The 12,910-nt window shown below is 40.0% G+C and overlaps 1 protein-coding gene across 2 annotated transcripts in view; it reads right to left on the bottom strand.

Moving 5' to 3' along the window:
- The window catches only part of slx4ip (SLX4 interacting protein), a 44,335-nt gene that overhangs the window by 15,446 nt on the left and 15,979 nt on the right, over positions 1–12,910 (bottom strand). The window contains exon 5 of one of the 2 annotated variants that reach the window (XM_055227398.1): positions 1,793–1,870. In XM_055227398.1, coding sequence (XP_055083373.1) covers positions 1,793–1,870 — 78 coding nt within the window. Of the gene's footprint in view, positions 1–1,365; positions 1,541–1,792; positions 1,871–12,910 lie in introns of those variants that run through there. The other variant, XM_055227399.1, reaches the window with a different exon arrangement.

Raw genomic sequence — 12,910 nt, 5'->3', positions numbered from 1 at the left:
GGTTTGGATGCACAGTGCACTACTGGATCACATGGCTACTATATGAAACTGTTTGCTATAAAAACACAATAAAATGGGGTCATTTGTTAGAATAAAACCAGAATCAAGAAAATGTATGGGCCAGAATTTGGCTAAAGTTTCACATCTACACTATTATGTGGGATGTTTCAGAATGGCTTAGGGCAGGGGTGTCCTATCCCCTAGGGGCCAAATGCAGGGCTCAGACCAATTTTGTAGGCCCTCAGGCTTCCTGTTGAACTGGCCCAAATGACCAAAAGTAGTACTGAATGCATATTTTCCAATTTTCTGTTCTTATAACTTAAATAACAAACACTTTGCTGTGATACTACACTTAACATAAATGTTCCTAGCCTTTTTAAAGCCAATCTCCCCAGTTCATCCTGCCTGATAATGCCACATGAAGCAAACAAAAACAAAACCTGTGCGTCTTACATTATTTTTAGCACCAGCAATGCTGCATAGAGCACCTTTAAAGTTCCCTGGGGATTCTTACTTGGTGTAATTTGGTCTTATAGTAAATACGGTACAGTATTAGAAATTTCAAAAGGGTTAGATAATTTGTTTTGGAAACTTGGGTCATATCAAACCAATTATATCAAATAATTGAGCCAGTGTTTGTTGTACAGCAGTGAGGTGTTTAGGTGGAGACAGATGATTTACAGCGGTGAAGATGACTACAATAACACTGCAGCCTATAATTGTCTTTAATTTGTATTTTGGATCAATACGTTTTAGCTACTAAGTCCTTCATCAAAAAACACCTTTCATTGAGGTGCCACGAAATAAAAACATAATGGCAGATGGTGATGATTAATCTTTCAATAGCTGAATCAATTTTGGCACTGTAAAATTAAATTGGATTTACAGTTTACAGTTTGTACACTAGTCTCTGCCTGTTCAGCTGTGACCAACTCCCTTTTACCAAATGTATTAATACCATTTATATGAATATTCTTACTTTAAAGTAATGTATTATTAAATCTGGATTCCTATACATACTATGCAATTAACTAGGTCTTCCTCATATTGTTTGATCCAACCAACAATTTTCTATTTGGTTTTATTTTGTCCCATTAGAAACAAAGAAAAATCCCTTTCAACATAAATTTCCTGAACATAAACAATACAAATTTTATATCAATCTGTGCCATCTGTATACAGTGTTTTTTCCCCCCTCCTAAATCTGAATGTCTGCTCCAATCCTGATTTTTACTGACACCTGAGGATTGGCAGTGGAACCCTCAATATAAGACCCTCACTGATGATCAGAAATGACTGAATTTTGACCTCAATTAAAATTCAATTAACTGCACAGCCTTACATGCAACTAATATAATGGCTTACATTTTGAAATACATCCCTCCCTACTGTCTCCCCATCCAAAGCCAGAGGGTGTACAGTAGATATTAACTGTACAGACAGGAAGTGAGTCGGGTCGGTCCCATGAAAAGGTCATTGGGGGTCATTGAGTCCAGATGAGGTGTGGAGATAGATTCCTACTGGCCTCCATAGACTTAACCCAGTCTCTCTCTCACACTCCCAGTAGCCTCTCATGGGATGCACTTAATAGCAGGCTGGGCTCAAGCAGGTAGGGACAGGACATAAAAACAAGTGAGGGGAAGAAAAGTCAACAGGCCGACCACAGGAGCTGACTGGGATTTTCTGTGGGAAATGTGGCTGGATATGAGCCTCAGAGACGTCCGTTTATGAATCATTAAAATGAGAATGCAGTCATTGGAATACAGGAATGGCTTTACTGTACTGTACATACCTCCATAAAGCTGCTTAGCGATGCATCTGAGGTTGGAGTGGCGCTTCAGGAAGTTGGCAGCCAAGTTGAACCCATCTCCTATGAAAAATTATGATACAGTTTACATTAACGTCAATGACTGTGTTATTTCTTTTATTATTAATTATTTTTATTATTGTATATTTTTTATTTTACATGTCATATTTTAACTTGGAGCAGAAGACATTTTTTTTTTGTAGCAAACTTTCTTTCTGTACTGGATCATGGCCTGTACTTTGAAACCTTTAGATCCATTCACTCTGCCCTTCATTTCATAACAGGTGATGAATTTAAAACCCATCACTGCACACTCTATGAAAGGCTGGCCGTTGCTGTCTGTTAGAAGAACACTGGCCGCACAAGAAATGAGATGGGAAAAAGGGCTTTTGGCTGTTTTGCTTCCCAGAAATGGAATATATTTCAAGGACATGCAAAATTGGATACTTGGTGCCAAAAATGCAGTTTAATAATCTGGTGGCAAACTTTATATTCACACCTGCTCCTGTCTTTAATGTTTTAAATTGACTTATGTAATTATTAGTTTTTTTTGTTTTCTGTATTTGAAAATGAGAGTCTGATGAGAGCTCTCATTGGGCTCTCCCTGTATAAATAAAGATAAACAAAAAATAAATAAATAAATTCTATGTTTTTCCATTTTCTCTTCATGGCTCTCTCCTCAATAATATGATGTTTGTTATGAATCAGTAATCCGTGTTATCATGTACTGATTTTAGATTTAAATATGCATTAGTCTTATATAGTGCTTTTCCAAACGCTCAAAGCTGCATTATAATGATTCATTCACTCCAGACTCACAGGTTGCAAGTCACAATTGTAAAGGCGGCTGCCCTGATATATACTGACAGGAGAGGCTGTGCCATCGGCCACCTGTGACTAATCAGTATCAATAATACAAAATGATTCTTATTATTCTTATTATTTTAGTTAATTATAAATAAACAAATAAAATGTTCTAATTATCTTTCAACTTCAAATGTGTGCTTGCAATCTTATGGACACTTTACTTTATGGTCTAATAGTTTATTTTTTCTGTTTACAATTAATTAGATAACACATAATTGAGTATTTCCTCCACCACTTGTTTAGATTTGCTTGATACAACTCATTACATACAAGCAGCTGACAGTCAAGGCACAAAATGGCATTAGAAAAGCAAATGTTATTGTGATGACATAATGTGGTTCATGCACAAATACTTTTGGCTAATGAGAGGTTATTTAAATTCCGCACATGGCTTTACATTATATTATTAAGGCAGGCTTTGTGACTTGACAGATGTGATTAATGGCAACAATACAGATACACTACCATGTGGCGAGAAAATGGCATGCTGACATGTGTTAATTAACTATTTTTATTTTATTTTTTTTATTTTTTTTTCCTACAATTATGTCAAAGTGAAATTGTATTTAAAATATGTAGTATTAAACGTGGATCATGTAACATTTCTATTGGAGAGTTTGCTACTTGCTCAGCTTCATGGAGATGATTGTGCCAAGCTGTCAAACATTTCTCGAGCTCAAAAACACCTTAAAACAAGAACAGGCTTGCTCCTCCATAGATCTGATCTGTAATACGGCCTGGTGGTGTCATGTGCTTGGAGAAGAATGCAGTGGAATATTTGTCTCAAGGCAATGATATCTCCATGGAGACAAGCAGGTGGCTGACCCTCCACCAAAAAAGTTACATAGTGTGCCTTTAACTTCAAAATGTGGCTGTGTCTCACTGTAACAACTTTCAGTGGACCATGATGCAATGCTTTGAAACTACCAGCTGGAGAATGGGAAAAAAATCACTTGTTGAAAATGATACTACAACAAGGATCATAAGAAGAGTTTTTTTATGAATGGGAAGTGCAGTAAAATGAACAAACGCATCAGTCAGCAGCCTTTGGTTCACAGCGTTGGGACTTAACTCTATTTCCGAACACTTGTGCTGTTCAATGTTGCCAAAAGCCTAACATGGACGAGTTTTTTGCCTCTTGGATGTGATAATATTTCCACATTATCCATCCCCCTGTGTTTTCTCAGTGTGCGGGCCTGGCAAGTCCACTCCGATGACCTCATTTATGGAGTGAGAAAGCATTTATTCTCTTTTAATTGAACTGCCCTCCTGCTCTGGCATCTGTTGAACCAAGCGCTGTCTCTGCTCTATTTGTCATGGAATGTTTGTCATGGTATGTCAGATCCACTGGGCAGAAACGGTGGCCTGTTGCCTAATCTACCAGGAATTTGTTGACTAAAAGCAAGGTTACGGCTAACACGCCATCCAGTTGTTCTGAGTAAACAGGACGATGATCCTGGGAAGCTAGCAGAGCACTGCTGAGAGATCAATATCAAGCTAATGAGTAAAAATGCTGCTATAGGTCTTACAGTAACAAGGACAAGTGCAGTGCATGTTGTAACTGTTAAGGAGTCTTGGAGAGGGTGATATTGACAAAAATTAATCTCTCTAAATATATTGATTAAACCGATGACAATATCCAGACAATATATTGGTAATTGTTCAACAGAAATGTTCTAAAGCATGTGCATGCATGCTACAGTTGAGGACCTGATGCAACAAAGTCAATGGGCAATAAACTAGACAATATGCTTAATATTCAAATTTTGTACATCTCCAACCATTGTAATACTATCTTGTCTACTATGTATATCGCCCTCTATTTTAGTCTGCACAAAACATAGCATAAATGTATTATCAACAAATGCAATACTGTAGTCACATTGCACTGAAGGCAAAAGCTGTAACAAGAAATTACAATAAAATCACAACTTAACCTGGGAAGCGATTAGATATCGTACAGTGAGGACACAGTAATACTAGAGCATCCAACTAGTTTTAGTCGTAGGATAAAGTGAGGAGCCCATTCTGCTTTCTGACTGGATAATCAGCTTGAGACCAAAAATCTATCAATAAATCAGTATTTGATTTAACCACGTTTATGTCCTATAAGAGGGCAAATCATGTACGATTAATTATAATAACACAGCCCTCCACCTGATACATCCTCAAAATTTGCATTAGCACAATAATAAATATTGACACTATTCATTAAGATTGAAGCAAATGAAATCATAAGCATTAGATTTTTCATTTAGAGTAGAAACAGTTGGTTTGAAAACTTTTTGCTTAAGCTTTCTCGCGAAGTGTGTCAGTGATGTAATTTACCTAAAACTAGGCAGCTCCCATCGTAAAGGTCTGACATTAAGATGACAGGGTTTCTCCCCCGGGCCCAGAATCAGCCAATATGAGCTGTCCCCTCACCATAAACCACTCTGAACAGGTCTGCCTCTAAAGCTTGACTTAACACTACAAATATGTCCCTCTGAATGCATTAACACTGAAACACAGGGCCACACAGCATTATAAAAGGCCTGTGTGAACAGTTCCCCACCAGTTTAGCCAATGTCAGCGAGACTCCATTTTTAAAGCATCTAATTATTGTCTTCAAAAGAAGTCGGCTTTACTTCTTCTTGTAATGATATGCAATTACTGAGACAGTCTGTCACAAAATGCCACAGTTTACGGTGAAGTCCAATGGTCACTGAATAATGGCCCCACACTGGTTTTCTACAGCTGCTAGTAAACTGAAATGTAATCATGTGTGTCAGAGAGTCCGAATCGATTTTTAATATGGACAGTTGTGTTTGCTTGGTAGGATCAAAATCTGACAATGGTTCTGCATCAATTTCCAGATTCGCTTTTTCATGGTACATAGCTGCAAAATCAAAATGTGTGCTGTCTTGCCAAAAATAACAATGCTGGCAAAACTTTGTTGGGATTAGAATAAACAATAGATCCTTTAATATGTTATGGATGATATAAAATGGCTTACTACCATTATATCACTGTGGACTATACAAAACTGTATTTAATCCAATCTTTCAGTGGATGACTATTATTTGCCTTGCCATATTCAAGCACACAAAAAGAGTTAAGTATGACATCCAGACGCACACTGTGGTCTGCCTGTGCTGGAGTTTAGATGAAGTTTAGATTGAAAACATAAAAAGGCCCTTTTGCACACAGTGCTTCATTAAACCGGTCCAAAGCCTGACATCAGCAGACACTTATTATCGGCCACAGTGGTGTTCCTCCAGGTATATAACACAATTATGCGCTGCTTTGGGGTTTTGTTGGTTTAAATGCAATTTTCCACAAGTAAACACATGCACCCTTGGAGTGAGGCCATGCAATTGGCACAACCACTCTAAACATTCCTCTCTTAAGTACAAAAAAATTGGATGCTTGTTTGCCTGTGCATTTCAGATCAGCATCCAGATGCAACAGGACTAAGTGCAAACAATCCACTAATTAGCCTCAAATTAAATTGACAAACTGGCTTTGTTTGGTTTCAAGTCTACAGTGGATTTAGAAGAAAACAAACATACCAGGGCTCATAAGCTGCAGTGCATTAGCTGGACAACTTGCAGAGCTTTTCTCAGTAATAGAATAAGTTACTAAAACACAATGGTGGGAAATGGATAGCTCTACTTGAGTCATTTAACAAATTGCATTGGCCTAAATATTTGGATTTTAAGACATTGACAGTAGCAATTGAAATAGGAACAAGTAATAGATGTACTAATTACAGTAGTTAATTAAGCGAGCAGTAATAGCTACAGCAGTCCATGTTTCACTATACTTTTTTCCTTTGGTTTTTCCCCTTCTCTAATAGACAAGTAATATTTGATCTACATATGAGATTATGTGCAAGTCTATAAAACGTCATTCTTCCTCTGCAAAAATAGCCCTGAAATAGCTGTGTGCAATGGTCATCCCATGCCCTTTCCTGATGTCTTAACACAGAGGAATGTTCATGCGTATCATTGTTTTCTTTGCCTTTTCTGGGTGCAAAACTGACCAGGAAGCAACCATCTTTCATTACAACATTCATGGCTTTTGTATGTTTTTCAAAGCTTTGATAGGCTCTTTATCCTCAGGCCTCATTCTCTCCCTGGTGGCTTGCAGCTTGCCAATTCCCAGGACAAGTTTGACAGGGGACGTCTGGACTCCGAGTTGGGAATCGGTGCTAACAGCGTGGCCCGAGACATCAGCTGTTGCTCTGACTTTATAACGTCCTGCGCAGAGGCGAGTAGCTCTTGGCTTTGTGCCTGGTTTCTCTCGTGCTAAGCTTAAATTCATGTTTCTGTCTCACAAACAGTCCACTGGTGCCTCCTCTGGGACCGAGCGGCCGCTTTTCTGTGGCAACTTCAGACCACAGTGGTGCAGTACCCCCAGTATAAAAAGTATTATAGAGCATTGGTTGTCAAACTTTTCACAGCGAGTAATGCTTTGTTCTCAGCGCTCTAAAACAGATTTTTATATGAACAAACAGAGATCTTAAACCAATATTGACATTTGTAATTCATGCATTTGAATACAATTTTGGGGAAAAAGACTGTAAAGATTGGCTCTCAACTCCAAAAGTGAAACAGAGATTCAGAAGACAGAAGACTCATGTAAAAGGTATTAAATAAACTCAATTTGTGTCAATCATCTTGACTACTTAAGATAAAATGAAGAATAATGAGCTGAAACAAATCACTAATAGTAATGTACCATGTTTAATAGAAAACAAAAGGTCCAAAGCAATCCTGGGTACTGCTACAAACAGTGATAAGGGAGCTCAAAGAAATTAGTTCTATTTCCTTACAGAGATACTCTTGCTTAATTGTTTTGAAATTGGATGCACGACAATAATATGACAAAGTTTATGAGCCAGCATAAAACCAAACAAGACTGAACCATGACCAAAATGATTCAAATTAATCTTGTTAAAGAGATATGATAGCGTATAATTGTTGAAGCTTATTTATTATTATCAGTATTGAAGTATCAGTTGTCACCACCAGTAGTAATAACTGAGAAACAATGGTGTAGAGACTAAAAAGGGACTGCCATGTACAGGGAAGATGTTCTTGCTTAATTGTTTTGAAACCTGATACACGGCAATGTTATGACAAGTCAAATAGTACAGTAAACAAGCCCGCACGCCATGTTTTGAAAAATATTGCAGATAATATTGTAACCGCTTATATGGAAGGACTTCTGCCATCTTGTAATCCACCACAGAACAACTGCAGAAGAAAAAAGAAAGAAGCTCTTCAGGCTTACTGCCAAGGGAATGGCACTGTACGCCCAGATCTAGCAGACACACACATGCACATATCCCTGCAGCTTTAACCACTTCCTGGGAAAACAATGAGAGGAAAGAAAAGTCAAAGGCAACTAAAGTGGCCTGGGACTGTAAAATGGAACAGACAAAAGTGAAGAGGGGTCAAAGGTAAGCGCTGCTGGAAAAGACTTGATTAACTTCAGTCACATCCTGAGAAGACATCATAAAAGAGTCCATAGAAAACATAACCTATTTTTTCTCTTCTGCTTTATCTGCGGAAGAGTTCTGTGGAATCCATGAGCATTCTGACTCCAAAATTCCTGAATGTTGTGGTGTTGATTGCAGGTTTTTAAACTATGCAATTTCTCCGAGTATATGTCATCACTTAGAACGCCTCCTCTGCAGTACAGTATATGGTATGGTCAAACCTAGTGTCTTAGAATAGGGTTTTTACAAGTGCAGATGTGCCGGGGAAAGACGCCGAAGCCCCTGGGAATGTTGCACTACTGGAGCTATGCCTTGAGATGGAAAAATGATTAATGAGGTGGTTTAAAAACAGCAGTAAAACTCAGCCCTCACTGAAATTAAATGTGATAAAAATCAAACATAAACTTTGAGATTTGGAAGCAAAATAAGAAGTGATTTAGTAGTCCCAGGTCAGGTGAATTCTTCTTTTATAGTTCTTTTAACAGAGCCCAAGGGATATGCTATTTTTAACAGAATTAATTGTGTAGAGATCAAATATTTAAACATGGCCTAACAATTTTGATAATGGCCCTATTGCTCAGTTTTGTTTGATAGAGGATATATACTGTATGTTCTTATGGGCATGCCAATAAATTGACTGGAACCCAAGTAGTGTGAATTAAAACAACTAATAAAAATACTTAATACTGAATGTAATATTGATCTTGGTTGTAATAGTCATAAAATATGCTACAGTGGCATTGATAGATTAATAGCTCTAGTTGCAATATAGCAATAACATCAGTCACAGTACGTGCAACAGGAGTGATTTTGATTTCATCCTCTTCTTTTGAAAATTAACACTTCACTGTGATTAGTTAAACACAGCTGTCACTCACTCAGAACCTTACAGAGGCTGACCGATACGAGTAGTGAGTGGGAAAGCTGCATTAAATAGATAATTATGAGAATATGACCAAAGTTGTCACAGGGATGAGATCACGGTTCAGTCGACAAGCCCTAATGTACATTTTAGCTTTAGCATAGTAAAGGTTAGCTCTAATTAAAATAAAATGTACTAACAGTAACACTTGCACATAACCATTATTGTTGTAAGCAAAGGAAAAATTAAAGACCTAGGTTACAGTGATGCCAATACTGAATCACACATGGCACAATAAATGGGAAAAACTAATTACTGAATTTTTATAGTAACCAGGTTATTGCAGTCTTCTATAACCCAATTTCTGCTTTTTAAAACGCTTGTAAAAGTAGTGACTGTATGTGAGGAGAGCTCCATTCCCACGCAAACCTACAGGAGTAGAACCAGCAGGACGGACAGAGACCTAGGCTTGAAGAATACTGCTCTTTTGACATCCCCTGGCTTTGAAGTGGACCCCCTCCCTTTGTACTGCGAGGCAGAGAGAAAGAGAGAGAGAAAAAGAGAGAGCGAAGAGGGGGGAAGAGAAAGGGAATGGGAGAGAAGGAGAGAGTTGGATAGATAGGAGAGAGGAGATAAACGGGGGAGCAGAGAGAGAAGAAAAAGACTGAGAGAGAGTGATAGAGAGGAGAATAGGGAATGTGGAAAGGCAGGGAGGGAGGGAAAAAAATGAGAAAGAGAGAGGGGTAGAGCAAGAGAGAGGGGGGTCCTGGACGACAATAGGCGGAGAGAGGGGGTATAGAGGGGGCAAGGGAGGAGAGTGGGAGAGACCAAGGGAAAAGGGTTAAGGAGAGAAAGTGAAAGAGTGAGAAAGAGAGACAAGAGGAATAGGGGAGAAAAGAGAGACAGGAAAAGGGAAAGAAAGCGAGAGAGGTAGAGAGGGGCACAGAAGGGGGGGGGAAGGAAATGAGAGAGAGACAGAAAGATGTAGAAAAGAAGAAAGAGAGGGTGAGAGAGGAGACACAAGAAAGAGAGAGAGGAAGAGGAGAGGATGGAGGAAGTTACCCATATCTAAGTGGGGGCTTTCCTGGAAGGACATCACTCTGTGTGGTGTAACTGTAACTACGGCACTGTGCCTTATCATCCCCGCGCAACGTCCACCTGAAACAATATTTGCACATGAGTGTTCAATTTAACATTTGGGTGACCCCTCCATCGCAGTTACAAAATATGCCGCAGCATGGTAGCGCAGGCCAACCCATAATGCAGCATGTGACTCTGGAGCAGTGGTGGGGAGCACTTTGGGAGCACGGGAGAATTACTCAGGGGAAAACAGTTTCTCAGAGCCCAATCGGATGACAAAAGTGCAGTCAAAATATGCAATGTCGCTTTCAATCTCCATAGTGGACTAATCAAGAAGAAAGACCACACATACACAATTCAAAAACTGCCTTGGTTTAAATTAAAGGCGGTTTAGACAGACAATGACATCAACAGCATATTCTGCATAAATCTAAATCAATGTTTGTGGGAAGGGGATGGCGTAGTTAGTATGTCTTGCATGTTTTGGCTGCATAAGAATTAATTTTGTGTTAGCAACAACCAGATGGAGAAGATAATGCTAAATCTGATGACAGAAGCTCCAGTATAAAAGTGAATGTGGTTGCTGAATGTTTTATCATCAAATAAAGATTGTATGATGAAACCTAGCCATAACTGTAGGGATACATGAGGTCAGGCCATAGAAGGGAGGGCACCAGGAGGCCACAGTGAAAAGAGTGGATTTGAAAGGACTGGATGTCCTTAAACAAAGCGCTCTGGTGAACCCTTTGAATTTGAGTGAGAGTGCCGTCTCTGAGCAGCTTGTGGTGAAGTCTCACAGTCACATGAACAGTCCGTGCTCCGGCTGAGGCTCAGGCCCTGATTATATGGGAAAGAGTGTGGTGTGACAGCTATGGTCAGGGCTGTGGTGGTGTCCTAGTGCAGCTGACCCTGTGGGGAAGTGAGACAATTTAAAGAGAGCTGTGCAAAAGAGTTATGCGTGTGAAGGGTGAGAGAGCGTGTCTGTAGCATTAGTCGTATCAGAGGCACAGATATGAGGAGTTAGACTGGAGTCAGACTGTCCTGTGCACTGCTGCAGGGTAAGGCCCCAGCTTACACACAGGATTTAAAGCACCACAGCAGCTCCACAGAGCAGCAAAGAGGGGGTGTCCACCAGGGGCCAAGCGGAGGAGAGGGCTGCAGCCGCCTCCTGATCGGGATACATTTCCAGCCCAGGCCTTGGAATTCCTTTGTTCCTGTCACAGGTCTCCGTTTCCCTTTCGCCTTAATCCTGGCCTGCCTCATGCCCTGTAACATTGAGCAGGTAACTGTGCCACAGGCATGCCTATCTATTTACAGAGCACCCCTCAAATAACACACACCTTTATAAATAGCAATAGCCTAGGTTGGAGAACAAGGTAAGGTGAAACCAATTGTCCCAAACTTATATTTGGCAAAACTAAAGGTACTTTTCAATGAACATATTATTTATACATTATAGCAGCTCCTACCATTGAGAGGGCCAGGGGCCTGCAGGTTGTTGAAATCCAGGCCAAATCAGTGACATGGCAGAACTGACTCTTCCTCGGCCTTATATGTGCAGTGGTCATTCATAAACACATTTCCTAAGAGTAAAGCTATCCAGCAACACTTGTGTTTTCTGCGATGGCCAGGCGGCCTTAAGCCCCTTCATGGAGCTGCCAAGAGGAGTCAGTGGTACACTGTGCAGCACTCGCAAAGCCCTCTCCCACGGCTATTAGTGACCATTCATCTGGGGAGCCTGGGAAAATGCCTCTGCAGCCCGCCATGGCCATGGGGGAACAGGCTGGCAGGTGCTCCCTGCCTAAGCCCTGGCACCTGGAGGAGAGGAGCTGTGCCCGAGGACCAGGCTTGAGGTACCACACACTACCACACAGTACCACACTGTCCCACACAGTACTGCCAAGGCCCAGTCTCTTTGTAGAGCGATGCTCCACAGTATCTCCTCAACCGCGGCCACACACTAACAGATCAATCCAGCTGAATCAATATTAACAGTAGATGTGAGACATCTGGTAATGTACTTTGGCAGTTTGAAACGCCATGTTGGCTAAATCCGTGTAAAATGGGTAATCTCGGCTTACACTTTACACATATACACACCAATACATGCTCCTGTTACAAGCTACAAAATCAATATCCCTCTGAGAGTTAAAAAAGACCAAAGTAAATCAAAGACTCAGATGCGTAAGCAAATGTCTAATGCAAAAGGTAAGGCGTCAAGGGAAATGTAGTAGCACCTTCAGTGGGACAGGGACAAACTGTTTCAAAACCACTTGTCTAATCAAATATCAAACATAAATTACAAAAATGTGTTCTGTAAACACTGGGACCCCATTATCCACTTATTCCTTGTATTCTGTAATTATACTGAGAAATGTGGGTGGGTTGGACACGGTCTACCAGGGAGAATGCAGCAGCCTCTCCCCATTGCACTGTGTCCACTCGGCCTGTCCAGAGCCAAGATGTTGGGTGGGAAAGGATCCTTCTGTTCACCCCCCGAAAAAAAGAAATAAATCACATCACTATGAGCTAATCATGAAGTAGCCTCAATAAAACACGTACAGAGGGAGCCACAATTTGAACAATTGCCTTTTACAGCTGATATTGTAAAAAAAAAAAAACTTGAATTAGTGACAAAATGTGACAAAAGTGACAAAATGCAAGGTCTGTGTTTTGTCACCATATGTCATTTTTACTGATTGGTGATTTAGTTTAATCAGTTGATTAAATTGCGTGATCGAAGCCGAAACTTCTGTCTGATAGATGACTATTTTATACTGTCATGTTGCCCGCCCACCTACAGTACTTT

The sequence above is a fragment of the Periophthalmus magnuspinnatus genome, chromosome 15 (assembly GCF_009829125.3).
Source record: "Periophthalmus magnuspinnatus isolate fPerMag1 chromosome 15, fPerMag1.2.pri, whole genome shotgun sequence".
Taxonomy (NCBI): domain Eukaryota; kingdom Metazoa; phylum Chordata; class Actinopteri; order Gobiiformes; family Gobiidae; genus Periophthalmus; species Periophthalmus magnuspinnatus.
Note: the sequence above shows the minus strand (reverse complement) of the source record. Positions and strands in the feature narration are given on the sequence as shown.